Source organism: Squalius cephalus (genome assembly GCF_949319135.1).
Source record: "Squalius cephalus genome assembly, chromosome: 3".
Classification (NCBI taxonomy): domain Eukaryota; kingdom Metazoa; phylum Chordata; class Actinopteri; order Cypriniformes; family Leuciscidae; genus Squalius; species Squalius cephalus.
Genome location: NC_137124.1, coordinates 34,853,029 through 34,872,913, shown reverse-complemented (window position 1 = coordinate 34,872,913; position 19,885 = coordinate 34,853,029). Strand labels below are relative to the sequence as shown.

Below are 19,885 nucleotides of genomic sequence, written 5' to 3'. Positions count from 1 at the left end.
AAGCTACATTTTAGGTCAATCTCTAAATGCTAAAGCTCACACAGTGCTACTACCATCACATCCAGGAAAGCTTACTTGTGCCCAGCAACAGCGACAACGCATCACTTCCCACTCTTGATCCGGCTGTCAGAGGAAATTTCCAAGTCCAGTGGCTGTCAGAGATCAGTCGTACAGAAGAATAAATAGACTGGTAATGATGGGGAAAGGCTTCCTATGAAACCTTTGTAACATTCCTCAAAGAATGTAAACATATTCAACGGAGAACAGCAGAAGAGAAGAGCAGGTGTGCTCTGAAAAGGCGTCCTTTTTGTTAAGCTGATTATAAGTTGAAGAGGTGGAAAACCCAGGTGGATGAGAAAGGCTCGTAGTAACAGTGTTGCTTTAAGTATTTGTCACTGGTAAACCTATTACGGGACAAAAATAGTGTGGTGAAAGCTTTGGGACCTAAACAACATCTGTCTGTTTATAAGCGAGGCTGTTTAATTGTGTACATGGTTTTATGTCAGAACTGAAGTCTGGATGCTTACAATTTGGGACTAATTGTAGCCTACTATTTTATGGCGTCTCATATACCCATAATCATCTTCAGCCTTGTGAGTGACTGTAATAAAAAAATAAAAAATCAACATTTCAAATCAATATAATTTTTTTTCAGAGATAACAAAAACTGTAATTTTCTCTGAAAAAGCTCAACATTGTACCTACTAGTCAAAGGTTGAATTTGTCTCATGAAAAGTTTAATACAAACTAAATCCTAATGCTTAAAGTCTGCACGAAATGGAAGTTGCAAGTCTTTTTGTCCCTATTGTAACATATCCCAAACAAGAAAAAAAAAATGTAGGGCAGGATTTTTTTTTCCCATTGGGAATTGATTGGATCGTTGGATCAGAATGGATTGGATTTGCTATAGACCTTATTCACAGCAGCGCCATTTTTGATTTTCTACAGGAATGAAAGCGATCTGTGAGGGATAGACATACATCTCTTCAGTGGATTGTAGGCTACTGTTTAACGTGTTTCTGAATTGTTTTGCTAATGAAACACTGCAAATATATATTTCCAAGAAATTTCAGCAGATACAAATCTCCTGAAAACATGAGATATGGAAATTATAAGTGATCTAGGAGTTTATGCATCTTTTTACAGCGGATAACATTGAAAACATGGCAAGTGTCCCTCACAGCCTCACTTTCATACCTATGGCGCTGCTCTGAATAAGGTCTATTGCTCATGTGAGTGACAGGTTGTCTCGCCCTTGCGCCGGTAAACACGTCTTCACAGAAGACTGCAAGTGGGAGGGGGAGTAAAAAGAAAGTGGGAGGGGAAGTTTTTTTTTATTACAGGGGTGGTTGATTATGATTGCACTTTTCTAACTTTAGATAGTGTGTAATGTTGCTGTCTGGGAATAAACAACATCTGCAAAGTTACGACACTCAAAGTTCAAAGCAAAGGGAGATATTTTATTTTAAATTGCTTTTTAAGGACTACAACAAACGGCTGGTTGGGACTACACGACATTCCTCCCCGGTTAGTGACATCACCAACCCTAACATTTACATAAACCCCGCCCCCTGAACAAGATTTATATATTATCAAGACAGAATACGCTAATCAATGACTAGAAGATAACTACACATAAGCTACTTAAATTCATCAACTAACCATTTAGAAATGTTGTCACTTCTTCTTGAGTCTCTCCATCTTTCTGACTCCGGTTTGAACATAAAAGGCTAAAAGTTTTTGAAATTTTCAGTGCGTATCTGTGTGAGGTAATCGGAGCTGCTGACACACACAAGCTCTTGAGGCTCCGCCCTCTGTGCTGGGAGCAGCAGCTCATTTGCATTTAAAGGGACAGACACAAAAACGGCGCGTTTCTGCTCACCCTCAAAAAGTGACAACTTTAACATGCTATATAAAAATATCTGTGAGGTATTTTGAGCTAAAACGTCACATACACACTCTGGGGACATCAGAGATTTATTTTACATCTTGTGAAAAGAGCATTATAGGACCCCTTTAAAGATTACAAGGGTGCGTAAGTGCACGCAAAAATGATGTGCATGGAAAATACTGCAATATTCCATAAAAAGGACATTTTGATTTCATAGTGACTTTAAAAGATTGTGAGGGAAAAGCGGCCAACAAGTGTCCAGCATACTGTCTTGAGGAGTTTCATATTGTTAAAAAAAAATAATAAGAAGAAATGGTTTCGCTGTTGATTCGTGTTTTAAAGTAGATTTATAAAATATTTCTCCTAACTTATTATTAAACCCATGTAGAGATTTGCAGTTTTACTGAGTATTTCTATATTTCTACTATGTTATAATAATTTTTATTATAATTATTATATTACACGCACGCACGCACGCACGCACACACAGTGTGTTACATGAATCTCAGCCCGGGTGTTTTCATAACTGTTTTGTGTTCCGGCTGCGTGTAGAAGCAAACATGGCGGCTGAGGGAGATGTGGATTTGGACCTGGAAGCTGATGAGAACTGTACGGGAAAACCAACAGAAAAGCCCCGAAAACATGATAGTGGAGCTGCTGATTTGGAAAAGGTTACCGACTATGCGGAGGAAAAAGAAATATCCAGCTCGAATTTGGAAACGGTGAGTTGACAGAAGTATCAGCAGCGAATGAAGATAACCTGGCTAACTGAGTAACATGTGCGGCAGAAGTGGACCGTAGATTTCTGTATTAACTCTCATATAACTATGGTGCATCCTCTGTAATCGCACAAATTATGATAAAGTTTTAATATTGTAATATTTCAGCAGTGGACTGCTCAGCCGGCTTAGTTAGTTTGCTACCAAGTGAGCACTGAAGTGAGACCTATACCCTTTCAAAAGGATCATTAAAGCATTAATGTGTTCCTTAAAAGTACATGCTCAAAAATCTTAAGTAATATGAAGAATAAATGAGTTATGTTATGAATTTTAATGCGTATTTGACGTGCGTTTTTAAAGGCCATGTCCGTGATTGGAGACAGAAGATCCAGAGAGCAAAAGGCGAAACAGGAAAGGTGGGAAATTTTGATCCCTCATCATCTTGTTTCAACAATAAAATAAATATTTTAGCAGCAGAGGTTAGTAAATGACCATCACGAGAATACTCATTTCTATCACTTCCACAGAGAAAAAGAACTGGCCAAAGTAACAATAAAGAAGGAAGATGTGGAGCTCATTGTAAGTATACAGAAGTGTATTTTTATGCGAGATTCATGAACCAGTTTACTTTAACATGGGAAATGAAGAAACATGATAATGTCATCCTGACAGATGGGAGAGATGGAGATTCCCCGATCAGTGGCGGAGCGCAGTCTGAGAGAACACATGGGAAATGTGGTGGAGGCTTTGATTGCTCTGACCAACTGAGTGGATGAGACTGCTTTGAGATGTATGGACACATTGGACTGCCTTCTTCTTGCTCATGATCAACCGTTTTTCACACTGTATTTAGTCTCTAATAAAGGAACCCTTTTTTAAAAGTCTTAAACCGTACAACTCACCTCTTTTCATTTCTTAGAAGCTCCAGCCTCCTTTTTGGTAATGCATTCCAGATGAACCAGTGAGATCATGGTTGCTGTGCACACTTTTTAAAGCCAAATTTAAGGCTTTTTAATACCTGAAGAAATAAAAATGAATACTGTACATTAGGGGTGTGCAATATTGACACACAATTATATTGCGATATTTTCAAAGTTTTGTTGATTATAATGTGTTTTTGTGCTGGTACCATGACTGGTTTGGGCCTGTTGTTGACAGCTGACTCATGAAGATATTCATATATTCATATTCTATGCGCTGGTCAGTTTACAGCAGTGACAGAAATTAACATTTTTATTAAGAGGCGATATTTGCTGATTACACTGTAAATTGATTTCCAGGGCATTTTTACAATTGCATAAATAATTTAATGCGATTGTTTTATTTATTCAATATTTAAAAATGAAATTATTTCTAATTTTGAACTTTTCATTTGAAGGGTATTTTAAAAATAAAATCGCCAGTAAGTGGCAGCAAGTCACAGTTGAGGCAGTCATTCACTCAAACGGCTGATTCATTCGGGAAAGAAACAAGTGATGGACAATTGAATTATTAGTTAAACTGATTCGTTCAAAACGCGAATTCAGTCGGTAAAACAAAAAAAACATCGCTGTCTTTTGCAAGGTTCTGCTACGGTTTCATTTTTGAAAATTTTGTCGGCGAAATAAAGGAAAAACAAACAATATTGAGTTTAAATGTAACTCACAATTTTAACTTATTGTTCATTTAACTGTTGTATAAAATATCACATTTGCAATTGTGCTGGGGAAAATTTCACATGTAGTTATAAGACAAAAACTCATTTGGGGACATATCTACAACTGCACACATCACGCAGTGAAAGCACGAGTGACAAATGCGATGTCAGGTCGCAGTGACTCGCATATCGTTAAAACAATGATTACAATATCATCATAGACTATACATATCGCACACCCCCCAGCACATAAAGAATTAACTTACAATCGAACAGACATTAGCCATTTTCTTCTTCTCTCCTCCTGTTGCGCGTGCAGGAGACAGTCGTAATCTGCTGTCGTAAATGAGGCTAATTGTCACGTGAACAAGCAAATCATGGTAATATGGTAAAGCATTCAAATATGTCTAAGTCAAAGTGTCATCCGAAATGTAAGACCTCTTAAATGTAAAATATAAGCCTTTTTTAAAGACTTTTTATGGCCTTAAATATTTCAAACCTAATTTAAGACTTAAACAAACCTGGAGATCAGTGTCATAGTAATTTATTGCCATAAAACAAAAAGTACATTTTTTTTTCCATTAGAAACAAAGAAACTAAAGAGTCCGAATTCTGTACACATGAAACATCTAGATGTACACAATCTAAATGCAATAAAGATTTAATGGATTTATGAGGTTTCTCCAACACTCGCATGTAAAATAAGGGTGATGTGGGAGTTTAAAAGTGTCCTTGTTTGAGCTGAATTTGCTCTTCTAGCATAAATAACAGGATTATGTCTTCCTCTTATGCACTGTCGGCCGATCAAACACGTCCCTCACGCCCCCTGCCTTCTGTTTGAAGAACTTGCTGTTCTGAGCGCTCTCCTGAGCCCAGGCAGAATCAAATGAAGTGGTGTCCTGATCCACCAGATGTGTGTATTTAGTGCGTCCAGAACGTCCAAAGTTTTTGACCTACAAAGTACATTGAATTATCAGTTATATTAATATAAACATGGATGCTAGACTACTAAAGTTATGGGCCCAAAATTTGACAAAGCAGATTTGCAAGAAGGTAGTACTACATTTAACTGCTAACTACTAAATTGAACAGACAATATCCCACATGATTCAGTCTGCTTTAACCACCTCTTTTCTTTCCTTCTTTTTAACAATTGACCACAAACTCTCATTCCAATCTGCCTCCATCCAATCAACAACCAAGGGAATGAACGGTCTTGTCCTTTACGATAATCCCTTTCACTCAGGTGTATGTCAGAATACATCAGAAAAGATCTGCCGCTACTTCCATTTCACTGCAACTTCGGCTCTCAAAATCTGAGATCTGATTGGCACTGGTACTAATTTCCAAAATCTGATTTTAAGTATTTAACATTGCTACCTTTGGAAAACTAACCCAACACCCAAAATAAACTGATCTGAGGAATAAACTATACAGCTGTAGAATGGCATTTCTAAACCAGTATGATGGATTCAAATACATGGCACTGACCTGCATGACTTTGGGTAAGATTGTTTTGTTGAAATGGTCCTCGAGAGTTGGAGCACTGAAGTCTCTCCTGAAGACATCTTGCTCTTCATCCTGCAGAAAAGATGAAATGTATATCAGACAAAACAACAAATTATGGTAATGATGATCTGCTTATCACTCACCATGAAGAAAGCTCCTCTGTGATAATACTTCTGCAGAAACTTGTATTTGCCCTTCGATGCTTTGTTGGTGACAACTTTTCCATTTGTGCGCAGTTCTGCTCTGCGCTCTTCCTCGGTAAGACTGTGAAACCTCTCGATCTCTGCTTTCTCTTTCTCCATTCTGCAATTTAAAGAAATGCCATGTCAAATTTGTAATGACTTACTTTCTAAAAAATAATGTAATGTTTTTGTTGTTGTTGTGAAAATGACGAGTACTCACGCTTCTCTGCATTCTCTGTCCCTCTTAATACGCTTCAGTTCTCTCACTTTCCAGGCCTCATATTCCTCCTCTTCATTTTCTCCATCTGTGTCCAGAGCATCAAGAGCAGCCAGCGTACGTTTGTTCTCCTCAAACTCTTTCTTGGCCTCTTCCTCTACAATCTTCAGCGTGTAGCGGCGTCTCTCTTCAGCTTGTTTTTTGGCTTCGACTTCCAGTTCTTTCTGCTTCTGCTCCTCTGCTTCTCGTTCTGCGACTGTCACCCTGTCCTTCCTGAAATGTCACATTGATGAAAGAGTTTGAGAGTTTTGCTTCATATTTTGAATAAGCTTTTATTATATTTTCATTTATCAAGGGTCAGCTGTCAACTGTCTAGCTTTATATTAATCTCAGTGTTAGACAGCACAAGATTAAAACATTCACCGGCACTGTAAAGCGTATAATGTAACAGCTGAATGTTTACTGAATAACAGACTCAAAGCCCCAATATACTTCAAGCACAAATCGAAGAAAGAACTGTGATGTCATTTCGAACAAAATCAGGCAAAAACAAACTTCGTTTGGAGTTCGAAACAGGTTGTCGAAGGCTGGTAAACACCTTTGTACTACCATTGGTCCGTTGCGATTACATAATAGGTGTGCATGGAGGCTCCGCCTTCTTTCAAGTGAAAATCTTTCCCAGTAAATTTCTCCTCACGAGTGAACAAACACACTGGAGAGCTGCTTTATAGAAAATGAAGTTGTACTTCTGATGAAACGAGACACTGACACTGTTTTTCATGTTTAATTAGCAATCTATTGTACAAAGTACTATATAAATAAACGTGACTTTACTAGAGTGCTGAATTACAGAGCTCGTGCAAACATTCACATTGCTATAATCATGCTTTTCTTATACTTTATTTAAAATGCTTGCTGTTTTCTCAATTTTCTTGTGTGTTTATTTTGTCATTGAGAGGAAAGCACGCAGCACATATTTACATATTCATCTAAACGCCGCTCTCAGCAAAGTGGGCGGTGTCAGATGTTCGATATCAGTATATTGCTGCTCACGTATTTTGAACTTCGTTTTACTCCTAAACGAAGAACGAAAAAGAACTTCGCCGTGAGTATATTGGGGCATTTAGAGAGGGCACATATTGTGCCCTTTTACAAAATCTTGATTTTGCTTCTGGGATTTACTAGAATAGCTTTTCATGCTTGAATTTTAAAAAAACTATTTTTTCACATTATTGCAGCACCTCTCTTCCCAGTCTGTCAGTAACGCTCTGTTTAGTTCCTGTCTCTATGAAGCCCCTCCTTCTAATAAGCACAATGTGCTCTGATTGGTCAGCTGGGTCAGTGTGTTGTGATTGGTCAACTGCTTTAAACATTTTGGAAAAGTCACACCCCTTACCATAACCGTAAATTTCAACACTGCTAACTAACTAACTAACTAACTAACTAACCAGGCCTTGTCCTCTTTTTTTTTTGCGTATGCATTGGGCAGAAATTATTTAAATGAGAATTATTATGACGTGCTCCTTCCCAGAAGAAAACTCAAGACTACAATCAAGGCATTTCAGGGAGTTCAGAAACAGTGCTTACTGATATAGAGAATAACTTCTTTTGGAGGGGAAATTGTGCTTTGTAACTTTGCAGACCTTTTTCAAGCTCAAACGGCAACATTACACACATTGAATATGTAAAAAAAAGAAAAAGAAAAAAGCATAATTGGTTCTTTTTAAGATTAATTTATATTAAGAAACTCACTTGCGAATGAACACCGGTTTCAACCGAGGCTCAGCTTCATCCTCGCTGTCTGTGTATTCCTCATACTCTGACTCTGATTCAGACTCCTCACCGGACTTCCCCTCCTCCTCCACCTCCATGATCTCCATTTCCTCGTTCTTCTTCTCTTGTGCACGTTGACGCATCATTGCTCTCCTCCTCTCAATTTCCTATACAGAAGAAATAACACCACTTATTTGTAAACTCATTTAATGCAAATACAAGCCTTTGCTTTTCCTAAATATTTTGTTCAAGTGACCCACTTCATCATCAACTTCCTCCTCCTCTTCATCTTCGCTGCTCTCCTCTCGCTCAGGGTGCCAGGTTCCTTCATCCGAGTCCTCGCTGCTTTGAACAATCAGCTCTGGCTCTGCTATCTGCCTGTGTCTAGCAAGCCTGTGGAATAACATAACAGTGCATTTCACATTAACACCAACCGGTCCCCAGTACAAGAATAATATATTTGAATAAATTGTTTTGCACAGATAGATAAGCTATACCTTTCTTCAACATCTTCGGAGACTCGATTCAAGAGACGTCGAAGACGAGGATCAGATTTTTCCTCCTCTTCAACTTCCATTTCTGCTTCAGCCTCTTTACCTTTCTTAACAAACTGGAAATCCTCCTCTTCTTCATCTGAGGACTCCATTGGGGCATAATCTGGACGCTTACCTGACACATATCGCTTCACCTTCACCTTCTCCATAGAAAGCTCACCTGAAATTAAATAAGAACAAAACAATGATGATATTGTCATAAGCTGTGTGTCAAGTTATTAAAAGATGACAAAACGTTATTTGCTTTTCGCTTCATGCTCTCTCAGACATGAGTAACATCTAGATAGAGCATGTTCCCACAACCACCACTAGACTCAATATACGAAAATACTCAGATCCAAACCAGTCTAATTACAGGGGTTTTATTATGTTTGAGACGAATATTTCCATTATAATGGTTTCGTACATGACATGCTAATAGTCAAAGCTAACTGTTTCTCAGTTTCTTGGAGAAATACGTTACCTTTTTCATTGCGGATCGGCACAGCTCCTGCCGTCGACTGAATCGGCGGCTGCTTGGAATTTAATGCGTTTGGTCCTGACATTTTGGACAGTTCAAGTGTGTCCCTAAACACTTGAAGAAAACACGGTCGATGAAAGTCTGCGTAAAAATCCTGTTTACAGTTCTTTATCCACTAACATGGACGTCCCGGAAATATGACTGGCGGATGTAAAGTTCCCCCGCGGAAACACTGACCTTGTTAGTAGTTCCTACCTTAAACCCCTTTAATATTCACCGACGCATTATTATTAATTATTATTAGTTTTCTTCTGTCCTTTTCTTTTGGTGGTGACTGATAAGTTATCAGATGTATAATAATAATCAGGTAAAAGTGATGCATTTTTAAATATAATTTTTATACATATTCATATTGATATTAGCTTTTATTTATTCTTTATCGAACAATTACTATGTAAACCTTTACTATGGTTGCATTTTACAGCTGTTTTTTTATTTATTCTAAAATCATACAGTAATTATACTCTCCTCTTGCTCAAATTAAAATCTCCTTCAAACAGTGTTAGAAGCTTTTAGGATTGTTTAATCATATTATTATTATTATTAATAATTTAATTTAAAAATCACTGTGGTGGTTTATTCCAAAGGTACCAAGTCTAAAAGACAGTTTTATTGTAGAAACAATAACTGTAACTTTATAACAGTAACTGTCTGAAAACTAAACTATATGTTTACCAAGATACTTTTTTTGGTTAAAAAATATACATTTTATGTTTTATTATTCATATTGATAAATTTCTGAAATAATACACAACACATCACATTTAACAAAACTTTAATTGAATTTCATAACTGTGCATGTATTGTACACTTATAATTATTGTCATTATTATTAAATAACAAAATTATCTAATTGAAAAAAAAAATCTAACAATCTTTATATTAAAGGGACAGATACCATAAAATGTTTAATTCAGTCATCCTTTACCTACCCGGATGTTGTTCCAACTCTGTATGACTTTACTAAGCGGAGCACAAAAGGAAATATCATTCTACATCTCCTCTTGTATAAATACACAAGAATCTCATACAGGTTTGGAGCAACACCAGGGCAGGTAATGGTGACAGAAAGATCATTTTTGCTGAACTGTCCCTTTAGGTTAAAGACTCAAGAGCATTCCATGATGATCAGTTGCATCAAAAACACATCAGAACTGCACTCCTCTCTCCAAAAACAGCTGCTGCATTTTCTCCTCAAGAGCTGGATTGGTGCCACGAAGCCCTTTTGCCACGTGAGATGCCCATACAAAGTATTCTTGAACCCTTTCTGCCGTCCAACCTGTCAACATAGATACAAGGCAGCATTTTTACACTAACGGTAAAATTACAAATTGTAAATATACTCATGCTTACGCAAATCTCCTGAGCAGCAGTTTCAATATCTCACCTGTGGGAGTGCAACGGTTGAGGTCCCGTAAATTATACAACTTGTCAGCTAGTTTAACTAGTTTGGCCTGATGACTGCGGTGTGGCGCATGCACCACTTGCAGGCGTTTTCTTTCCTCTTTTGGCAGCGACTTGTCGTCTGTCACCTCCTGGACAATTCTTGCCACTGTTGTTCCAAACACAGACTCCAGCTCCTCAAAAGTTGTGTCAGTGTCCTCTACTGTGTCATGAAGCACTGCTGCCTGTAGCACAAGTGTACAGTTCAATCACATCAATGCATTTGCAAACTTCCATTAGCCTCTGTAATAAATCACTGCATGGCTCGTGAAATAAACCTCTTGTTATTTCTCTATAGATTACAATATTTATAGATGAAGCACAAACTGTACCTTAAAAGTCACCCACAAACAAACAAACATATATCTGACTCACTTGTAAAACTTCGATATCTGTGATTCCACCCTCATGACTTAAAATCCTTGCCACCCCTGTAATGATAAGAAGAGCAGCTTATTTTCTGGAGTGAGACGGATCCTATATAATTTGAAGTTTAGTGCTCTAGTTTATAGTACCTATGGGGTGATTGATATATGGTGTGGCATCAGGATCCTTACGGCGCTGATTACGATGTTTCTCTGCAGCGAAGTTGACCGTTTCCAGCAGCACTGCAGTCGACGATGAATTCATAGTTACTTTAAAGAAGAATAAGAGAGTGCACAGTCTGATAACTGTGTCTATAAATAGACTGGCCAGAATATACAGGTAACGTATGTATTAAAACCGTGGACAATGTTACATTACATCTTTGATGTTTGTGTATTGACGGCTGGTGTATTGTGTCCGCAAGTCTAAGATGTCCGTACTGAAACAAGCGTCGCGATATTCGATTCGCGAAAGAATTGTTCGTTTGTGTCAAATCTTTTCAATGAATCAGTTGCAATTCCTTGATGATTTAAGTCATCTAACATGTTATTGTACTACAGTTTTATCAACAAAAATTATCTTTTTTAAAGCGTGCAAAAAGATTTAGCCAAGTGATGACTGTATCATAGTAAATATGAAACATAAGTGATGCCATATTACCTGAAACGGCAAAAATACGTTTAACAAAGAGTATATTGTTTATTGTTAAAACAAATTAAGGTTGTAGCTTGTAAATAACTTTTATGATGAATTATGGCTGCAACTGGACCAGATCGAATAAAATTATAACAAACATCGTGATTTAATCGAGAAACGTAGTAAATGGCGACTAGCGAGATGTGCTCACATCTATGGTTTTTTTGTAAAGTTTCAGCACATGCCACACCGGAAGACCACGGGATGAGAAAATGAATCACTGAATTGGTTTTGCTGTTCGAAAGAATCGATTTGCGGAAATGAATCGGACTTTCACTAAGCGAGCGTCAGATAGCAAAACCACTTCCGGAAAAAGGTGGACGAGGTATTATACGAATTCACTGCCTTTTGTGTACATGCTAATTAAACGAATTCGGATAACTACAAAAATGCTACTTTTGCGGCTAACTTGGGATGTGGGGTTGGACGTTCCGATCTGTTTATAAACTGTGGGAATAAATGGCAGAGCTGCTGGATGAAAATCAGCTTCAAAATTGAGCCTCCACAGATCTAAGTGGCATTAATGTTCTCCTGAAATGTTTGACAGGTTTATCCAGCTCCGGATAGTGTGGTAGGATCTCTCCATATGGCACAGACAGAGAGGAGAGATGCTCCCGAGCTGCCTGATTTCTCTCTGCTCAAAAGACTGGCCAGAGACCAGCTCATCTTCCTGCTTGAACAGGTGACATGGCCACCACCCACCGTTTCTTTAAATGCAAAGAAGTACCTTTCATTCAATAATTCTGTTGTATGTTTCGCAGTTGCCAGGGAAGAAGGATTTATTTATTGATGCAGATTTAATGAGCCCTCTTGATCGAATAGCAAATGTCACAATATTGAAGGTATGAGAACATGTATGAAATTTTAGGTGAAATATTTGGCACTCTATAACTAGCAATTTCTATCATCTTGATATGTAGTAGCACCCTTATAATTCTAAGAAGTCTATGCTTGATTTTGCCTTTTAGCAACATGAAGTCGACAAATTGTACAAAGTTGAGCTCAAGCCAATTGTCAGCAGCTCAGACCAGTAAGTAAACTTTAGTTCTTAACAAGTTAAAACAAGTTTTGGTTATATACATGCCTTATACATATTCAATAATTTTCACAGGCTGTGCTTCCTGATACGTCCTCGAATACAAACTGTGAAGTGGATTTCAGGTTGGCACTGTTTGCTGTTACATAGTGATAAATAATCTATTTGAAAAAAAAAAAAAAGCCGGAGGAAGTATAGTTTAATGGTTTGTCTTAACTGTGTTTACAGAGTTAGTCAATTCAGATAAGGCGGCTGGAAGATTCAGAAGATATAAGATCATATTTACTCCACAAAAGGTAATTAGTGATCTGAGAATTATGTTAAATTTTGCAAATACTTTATTTTGTTGTCCGATTCTAATGTTATCGTGAAACTTTACAGTTTTATGCATGTGAGACGGTTTTGGAGGAGCAGGGAGTCTATGGAGGTGGGTTAAGTGTGCTTCATTTTTCTAGCTTTGTTAACGCATCTCCTAATACAGACATTAACTATGATGTTCTTTTAATAGACGTTACAACCGATGAGTGGAATTTCTACATTCTTCCTCTGGATGATGATATCCTGAGTTTAGAGCTGCCTGAATTCTTCAGAGATAACTTTCTGGTAATGCTGTTCTGGATGCTAAGTACAAGAGCTAAGAAAAGCTTTTGTTTTGTAATGTTTGATTAGTTTTAGTGAGATTTTTACCTCTTTTGAGATTTCTAGTATGTATGACAAGTATATTATCTTGATATTATTCTTTGAAGGAATATTATTGATTTACGACACCAGAATTCGAAAGTTTGGTGTCAGAAAGATTTTTTTTTAATGTTTTATTTGCATTTATTTGATGAACAAAGGCAAAAAACAGTAATATTTTGAAATATTAATTTAAAATAAATATTTTCCTGTGATGGCAAAGCCATGGTCTTCAGTGTCACATGATCCTTCAGAAATCATTCTAATATGCTGATCTGCTGCTCAAGACACATTTCATATTAGTATCAGTGCTGTGCTGATTATTTAATGAATAGAAAATTAAAAAATAAGAGTATTTATTTGAAATCAGCATCATATTTTGTAACATTATAAATGTCTTCACTGTCACTTCTAATTAATTTATTGTGCCCTTGCTGAAAAAAAGTATTAATTTCTTTAAAAATAATAATAATTAACCCAAACTTTTGACCAGTAGTGTAATTTCTGATAAGTGATAACTGATATTTATGTGATTTGTCAGGAGGGAGACCAGCGCTGGGTGACCACTGGAGGAAGTGCTTTAAATCTTTTACAGTCTGTCTATGGTTCCTTCTCAAAGATTTATGGGATTGGTAGATGTGCCAAGGTGAGGATTTGTGACAAAACCCTTAACCTCAAGAGATTTTGGTGGATGAAAATCAAGGTAGTCTTTCGTTTCATATGTCTCTTGTTATGTAGATGGTGTATGAATCCTGGAGGGAGCTAATGGAGGAGGGGGAACAGAGAACAAGGCAACCTGAATTTGCAAAAGTCTTTCTTATTGACAGAGGTCAGTTATTTAAAATGAAAATAAGTTTACCTTTTGATGTATTCTTATTAGGGCTGTCAAAAGATTAATCGCGATTAATCACATCCAAAATAAAAGTTTGTGTTTACATAATATATGTGTGTGTACTGTGTATAATTATTTTGTATATATAAATACACACACATGCATGTATATATTTAAGAAATATTTGCATACATATACTGTATATATATTTATATAGTTTATATTATATATAAATATATATTTTTTTATATATAAATAACACATTTTTCTTAAATATATACATGCATGTGTGTGTATTTATATATTCAAATTTAATTATACATAGTACACACACATATATTATTAAAAACAAACTTTTATTTTGGATCTTTTGACAGCCCTAATTCTTATAGTTTTTTAAAACTTGAAAATAAAGCTTATATCCTGATCACTTGATTTGACTGTTTTAGATGTGGATTTTGTTACTCCTCTCTGCTCTCAAGTTGTTTATGAGGGATTAGTAGATGACATTTTCAGAATAAAATGTGGTAAGTAACCATTGTTTTTATTACCGAGTCTTTGTGTCTTAATAAGAAATTGTTCAAAACACGTTTAATGAAAGCATCACCAGCTGAACAGTTAGTTCTGACATCTTCAAGTTTATTTTGTTACTAGGTAGTGTGGAGTTTGGGCCTGATGTCACTTCCTCTGACAAGAGTATAAAAGTGATGCTTAACTCTCAAGATAAAGTAAGAGTGATATAGACTTTATTCAATTGAAAGTGGTTAGAAACGGCTATTTAAAAAAAATGACCCTGCTTGTTTTAATTCATCAGGTGTTCAATGAAATAAGGAACGAGCATTTCTCTAATGTGTTTGGCTTTTTAAGTCAGAAGGCCAAAAATCTTCAAACAGCATATGATGTAAGTGTCTACTACAGATGGCATGTGTTTCAAAGCGCATTAGTGTAAAGACAACAGGATACATTTTAGCATATTCTGAGTGTGACTATCATCAAAAAATGTGTGTGAATTGGTAACAGAAACGGCGTGGGATGGACATCCAGCAGATGAAGGCGTTTGTTGCAGATGAACTGAAGGGCCTGAAACAGGAACATCGTCTTCTCAGTCTTCGTAAGTTTTCTATACACTACTGCTCAAAAGTTTGAGGTCAATGAGATTTTTTAGAAAATAATAATTAATACTTATTTCAGTAAGGATGCTTTAAATTGATTGAAAGTAGCAGTAAAGTTACAAAAGATTTCTATTTCAAATAAAATATATTATATGTATTAAGCAGCATGACTGTTTTCAACATTGATAATAATAAGAAATGTGTCTTGAGCAGCAAATCAACATATTAGAATGATTTCTGAAGGATCATGTGACACTGAAGACTGGAGTAATGATGCTGAAAATACAGCTTTGCATCACAGGAATACATTATAATAAAATAGAAACAGTTGCTTTAAATTGTAATATTATTTCACAATATTACTGGTTTTACTGCATTAAATCAAAGTTAAATATTTCCTCTGACCTCATTAATAGAGCAAATCTTGTTAGTTAGTAGCATTGCTTGAAAACAGTTTCTTAGTAATACATAAAAGAACATGCTTTCATGTTCTTCCACTAGATATTGGTGCTAGTGAATCGATGATGAAGAAGAAAACAAAGCAAGACTTCCAGGAACTGTTGAAGACAGAACATTGTAAGTTGTTCTGATAAATGTGAGCTCATGATATACAATTTCTACATAAAAATCTACACCATGACACTGTAACCTCACCCATTTCTATATTTCCGCCCTTTATAAAAATCCAGCTTTACTTGAAGGTTTTGAGATCCGTGAATGCATCACCTGTATTGAAGAACACATTAACAGACAGGTATGAAAAATAAAGATTTATTTTTATAAGACACTGGCAGGGCTTGACATCAACACCCGGCAACCCTCCAAATGTGGATTGATATTTCAGCAGTGTCGTTTAATGCAGTCATATATACATTTTTACCATATATACATTTTTCAATTGTAGTCTTTTAAAAAGGCATCTGAAATAAAAAACTAAGTGCAATGTAGTGTTGACAAAAATATTGATTTTTCAATAAATATCGATACTGAAATATCTGAAATGCTTCCAATACTCATTTTGTGCCATATAGATATAACCAGCTGTGCTTTCTCGTTCTCTCATCTCTCGTAATTTGTTCTCACACCCAAAGTGTGCGCACATAAAGCTGCCTCTTAGTATTGAGTTAGTATTCGCTGCTTATTGCACTTAAACAGTCAAATACACACATAATGTCAAAATGCTTGGCGAGTATTCACGTATGTTTTAAGTGAACGTAAACAGTTGAGAAAGAAAACGCATGTGTAACAGTATAATGGATCCGTGTGTCAGGTCTTAAAGTGACAGCAGCCTAATAAACCTGCTGCCACATTATGAGATAATGTTAAAAATATCTATATGGCAGTTTTCCCCATGGTATTGATGTCAAAATTGTGGCCAGTGAAAATGCTGAGTGGCTAGTAACTTTGGAAAACCACTAGCAACAGTGGCTGGTGAGCAAAAAAGTTGATGTCAAGCCCTGGTATAATAACACTACAATAATATTGATTCTTGATTTAAAGAATGGGAAAACTCTGTCCATCAGGTGTCAATGATTGAAAGCCTTAGACTCCTTTGTCTGTTGTCCATCACAGAAAATGGTGAGACTGATTTACTCTTGTATGCAAGTTTTATGGCTCAAGTTGTTTATTCCAACAATTTCTTTTAAATATTGCATTTAATTGTCCAACAGGCCTTCTGTCCAAAGACTACCGATCTCTTAAAGCTCAGTACCTTCAGGTATGTTATGATTTGAAATTGTACGTTTGTGAACTTTTCATTTACATAACCCTTTATAAAGCCATATTTTAACTGTCTCTAAAGTAAGTGTTTAAGTGAATCATGAAATTGGATTTTGTTTTATTTGTTGGTACTATATGTTGTCTCTTGTTCAGAGTTATGGTATAGAGCACCTGCTGACGTTTGCAAACCTGAAGCAGCTGGGTCTACTGGAAGAACAGCAAGCTGGAGAAACACTGACAGTCATGGAGAGTAAAGTAGGGAAACTTGTCAATGACAAGACTGCAGGTGAGAATCTTGACGAGTGCAGTCTCACTCTCTCTATCTCCCTCGCTCTCATATTTATTACACTGACTATAAATGTGCACATATTGTACATGCACTGCATAGTTACTTGTGTTTTCTGTCCAGGGAAGCTGACAGATGCTTTCTCCTCACTGGCTAAGAAGAGCAATTTTCGAGCTCTGAGTAAAAAACTGACTCTGGTTAGCAAATATATCTATATCTATATATATATCAAAGAACACAAAAAAGCATGTATAAAATGATCATAATCATCTGATCTACGTGTACAGGTACCAAAGTCTGGGGAGGAGTATGATCTTCGCGTTCCACGAGACATGGCATATATTTTTAGTGGTGCTTATATTCCTCTGAGCTGCAAACTTATCGAACAGGTTAGCTTTCCAAAAAGGCTTTGACTGGTTAGCCATTATTTTTTTCTCTCTCTTGCTGAACAACTCACAATGTTTGCTTCTGGACTGTGCTCCTCACAGGTGTTGGAGAGAGATGGTTGGACTGGTCTAGAGGAGGTCTCCCGTATGCTAAATGGACAGGAATTTGCTGTAACAGGTTTGAACAAAGTGTTTGTATAAAGCTTTCAGAGTCAAAGGCCTAACTATTTAGGCTGATATGTATATCTAGTAAAATATGTCAGTTTAATGTTTATCTTTATTTATATTTGAACATTTTAATTAAGATTATTTTAATATAATTGAATATAAATAATCCTAAGACTTATTGGGGTCACCCTGGAAGGTGTCTTATAAAATTATTTGGTAACACTTTATTTTACAGTGTCCTTGTTACATATGTTACATGTACTTACCATAGTAATAACAGTAAATTATGCATAATTACATGCAACTAACCCTCAAACAAATCCTAATCCTATAGTAAGTACATGTTGTTAATTATTATTACTTAGTACTTAAATGTATAATTACATTGTAACAATGACACCTTAAAATAAAGTGTAACCATGATTTAATTAGAAGTCATTTATTTATTCTTAGAAATTGACTTATTTGCTCCTATCAAGCCTGCCGTTTACCCCTCTTTTCCCCATTTTTGTTTCAGGTGGCAGTAGTAGTTCGGAAGCCAGGAGCAAAACTGATGCTCAAAGGATCGTTCTAGTGATGTTCCTTGGTGGCTGCACCTTCTCTGAGATCTCTGCACTCCGGTTCCTTGGCAAGGAAAGAGGTGAAATATTCCAGAATGTGTTTTTATAGTTACTTATTTATTAGTAAATAATATTATATACAAGTTAATATATTAGTATGCCTATAATTTATTAGTATTATTAATATATTATATATAAATAAATATATTAGTAAGTGAACAAATTGAATATTTGATTAACATAAAATTGTCCATTTGAAAGGCTGCAGATTCATAGTGCTCACTACTGCCATCACGAACAGTGCGCGGCTTCTGGAAGCATTGCTGGATAACCACCCTTGAGTCTGTGACAACATTCCACAAGAGGACACTTTATGACTGATCCTAGGACAGCAAAAAGGACAAAATGTGTACTAATCATCCTGGTCATTTATATCTCCCAAAAACAAATGGATTGTTTGAGGGGATGACTATAAAATGTGTTCAGGTATAGTTCACCCAAAAAGGAAAACTGTCATGTTCCAAACCTGGACTTCCCTTTTTTGCAGAACATCATAGAAGATATTTTGAATATTGTTCATCACCAAAATGCTTTGGTTACCATTGACTTTTATTCTATGGACAGTGAGACATTTCTCAAAATTCTTTTATGTTTCACAGAAAAAAGGTGAATAAATGATGACAGAATTGTCATTTTGAGTGAACTATCCTTTTAATTGTCTAGGCAGGTATCTGAATCTATGAATGGAGAAGTGGCAAACAACATAGGATACTAAATTGCACTTTTTAAAGTTTTTAAAAACTTTGTTCAGAGTGTGGCAAGAACTGTAATAACTGATTTAAGACTGAACAATAAACAGTTACTGGTGTCAGGTGAATCTTTTATCTCCAGTTAACTATTATTGAGTACGGTGAACTGATTTCACCAAGTACCACATGTTCCTGGATCAACATCTTTGTTGATCCTGGAACAACTTTCCAATCAACCAATCAGATTCGAGGAACAAGTTTACAGTTTATGTCAAGTTTAGGCTTAAAACCAGGGTGAGGTGCTTCAACATCAGTGTTATTCACCTATCATTTCCCTCTGATTTTAGGGAAAAGTTATGGGTAGGGTTAGGTTTAGGGGTAAGGACAAAATTTTGGGACAGGAATGTTATTCCAGGATCAACAAAATATGATGATCCAGGATCATGTCTTACTTGGCAAAATCACGGTGACCAGTAGGGAAGTGGCCCTGTTTAGCTGTGTGTTTTGAAGTCAAAATTCATTTGTTTATTGTTTCAAAAGCACAAAAATATGGCATTCAATAGTGATTGACACACTTCACAGATATGGATGGTAACTTACTTGTACACTTTGTTGTAAGACATAACAGATATGCTTAATATTATCTATTATTTAACATAACATTTACCAAACGAAAAAAACACACCAAATGTCGGTGTAGAAAAATCAGTTAATCAGAAAACGAATATAGAAATGTAATGCAAATAGTTTATAAACAATATATTTCTTATACAATGTCGGGAATAAATGGAAAAATCAGGAGTGGTCATTTGAAAATGTTTCTGAGGTCATGGTGGAACAATCCGCGTCTGTT

General features: G+C 36.1%; 4 protein-coding genes across 5 annotated transcripts; 2 read left to right on the top strand and 2 right to left on the bottom strand.

Annotated features, from left to right (window-relative positions):
* Positions 1-2,400: 2,400 nt before the first annotated feature.
* On the top strand, positions 2,401-4,141 carry hypk (huntingtin interacting protein K). The gene is made up of 4 exons (XM_079865117.1): positions 2,401-2,613; positions 2,971-3,026; positions 3,138-3,189; positions 3,283-4,141. Exons 1-4 carry the CDS (start codon positions 2,452-2,454, stop codon positions 3,376-3,378), a joined length of 366 nt encoding a protein of 121 aa, XP_079721243.1. The 5' UTR covers positions 2,401-2,451; the 3' UTR covers positions 3,379-4,141.
* Positions 4,142-4,774: 633 nt separating this feature from the next.
* On the bottom strand, positions 4,775-9,169 carry mfap1 (microfibril associated protein 1). The gene is made up of 8 exons (XM_079865111.1): positions 8,945-9,169; positions 8,425-8,641; positions 8,188-8,320; positions 7,907-8,094; positions 6,158-6,427; positions 5,899-6,058; positions 5,738-5,827; positions 4,775-5,199 (listed from the first exon to the last, which is right to left on the bottom strand). The coding sequence occupies exons 1-8, from the start codon at positions 9,024-9,026 to the stop codon at positions 5,020-5,022; spliced, it is 1,320 nt and encodes a 439-aa protein (XP_079721237.1). The 5' UTR covers positions 9,027-9,169; the 3' UTR covers positions 4,775-5,019.
* A 591-nt stretch (positions 9,170-9,760) lies between these two features.
* hddc3 (HD domain containing 3) lies at positions 9,761-11,685 on the bottom strand. 2 transcript variants are annotated; one of them, XM_079865116.1, is made up of 5 exons: positions 11,471-11,685; positions 10,960-11,079; positions 10,820-10,875; positions 10,389-10,629; positions 9,761-10,280 (listed from the first exon to the last, which is right to left on the bottom strand). In XM_079865116.1, exons 2-5 carry the CDS (start codon positions 11,072-11,074, stop codon positions 10,150-10,152), a joined length of 543 nt encoding a protein of 180 aa, XP_079721242.1. In that variant the 5' UTR covers positions 11,075-11,079; positions 11,471-11,685; the 3' UTR covers positions 9,761-10,149. The 2 variants fall into 2 exon arrangements, with proteins under 2 accessions (XP_079721242.1, XP_079721241.1); XM_079865115.1 differs by lacking the exon at positions 11,471-11,685 and adding an exon at positions 11,189-11,244.
* A 57-nt stretch (positions 11,686-11,742) lies between these two features.
* vps33b (VPS33B late endosome and lysosome associated) lies at positions 11,743-19,166 on the top strand. Its single transcript, XM_079865101.1, has 24 exons — positions 11,743-11,831; positions 12,054-12,188; positions 12,268-12,348; positions 12,475-12,536; positions 12,618-12,667; positions 12,771-12,838; positions 12,924-12,969; positions 13,051-13,145; positions 13,762-13,866; positions 13,959-14,049; positions 14,502-14,579; positions 14,707-14,780; positions 14,867-14,953; positions 15,073-15,163; positions 15,666-15,740; positions 15,854-15,918; positions 16,688-16,742; positions 16,835-16,881; positions 17,037-17,169; positions 17,293-17,366; positions 17,457-17,558; positions 17,658-17,733; positions 18,241-18,363; positions 18,545-19,166. The coding sequence occupies exons 2-24, from the start codon at positions 12,093-12,095 to the stop codon at positions 18,622-18,624; spliced, it is 1,854 nt and encodes a 617-aa protein (XP_079721227.1). The 5' UTR covers positions 11,743-11,831; positions 12,054-12,092; the 3' UTR covers positions 18,625-19,166.
* Positions 19,167-19,885: the final 719 nt, after the last annotated feature.

Bases quoted from the DNA above. Each gene is read 5' to 3' on its own strand.
- hypk (XM_079865117.1), top strand. From the start codon at position 2,452: ATGGCGGCTGAGGGAGATGTGGATTTGGACCTGGAAGCTGATGAGAAC. The intron at 2,614-2,970 runs GTGAGTTGACAG...GCGTTTTTAAAG, and splicing joins CCAGCTCGAATTTGGAAACG to GCCATGTCCGTGATTGGAGA. The intron at 3,027-3,137 runs GTGGGAAATTTT...TCACTTCCACAG, and splicing joins CAAAAGGCGAAACAGGAAAG to AGAAAAAGAACTGGCCAAAG.
- mfap1 (XM_079865111.1), bottom strand. From the start codon at position 9,026: ATGTCAGGACCAAACGCATTAAATTCCAAGCAGCCGCCGATTCAGTCG. The intron at 8,095-8,187 runs GTGGGTCACTTG...TCTTCTGTATAG, and splicing joins AGGAGGAAGTTGATGATGAA to GAAATTGAGAGGAGGAGAGC. The intron at 6,059-6,157 runs GTGAGTACTCGT...TTTAAATTGCAG, and splicing joins GACAGAGAATGCAGAGAAGC to AATGGAGAAAGAGAAAGCAG.
- hddc3 (XM_079865116.1), bottom strand. From the start codon at position 11,074: ATGAATTCATCGTCGACTGCAGTGCTGCTGGAAACGGTCAACTTCGCT. The intron at 10,630-10,819 runs GTGAGTCAGATA...CTTGTGCTACAG, and splicing joins CAGATATCGAAGTTTTACAA to GCAGCAGTGCTTCATGACAC. The intron at 10,281-10,388 runs GTGAGATATTGA...CTATGTTGACAG, and splicing joins CAACCGTTGCACTCCCACAG to GTTGGACGGCAGAAAGGGTT.
- vps33b (XM_079865101.1), top strand. From the start codon at position 12,093: ATGGCACAGACAGAGAGGAGAGATGCTCCCGAGCTGCCTGATTTCTCT. The intron at 12,839-12,923 runs GTAATTAGTGAT...GAAACTTTACAG, and splicing joins TCATATTTACTCCACAAAAG to TTTTATGCATGTGAGACGGT. The intron at 15,919-16,687 runs GTATGAAAAATA...TCTGTCCATCAG, and splicing joins AAGAACACATTAACAGACAG to GTGTCAATGATTGAAAGCCT.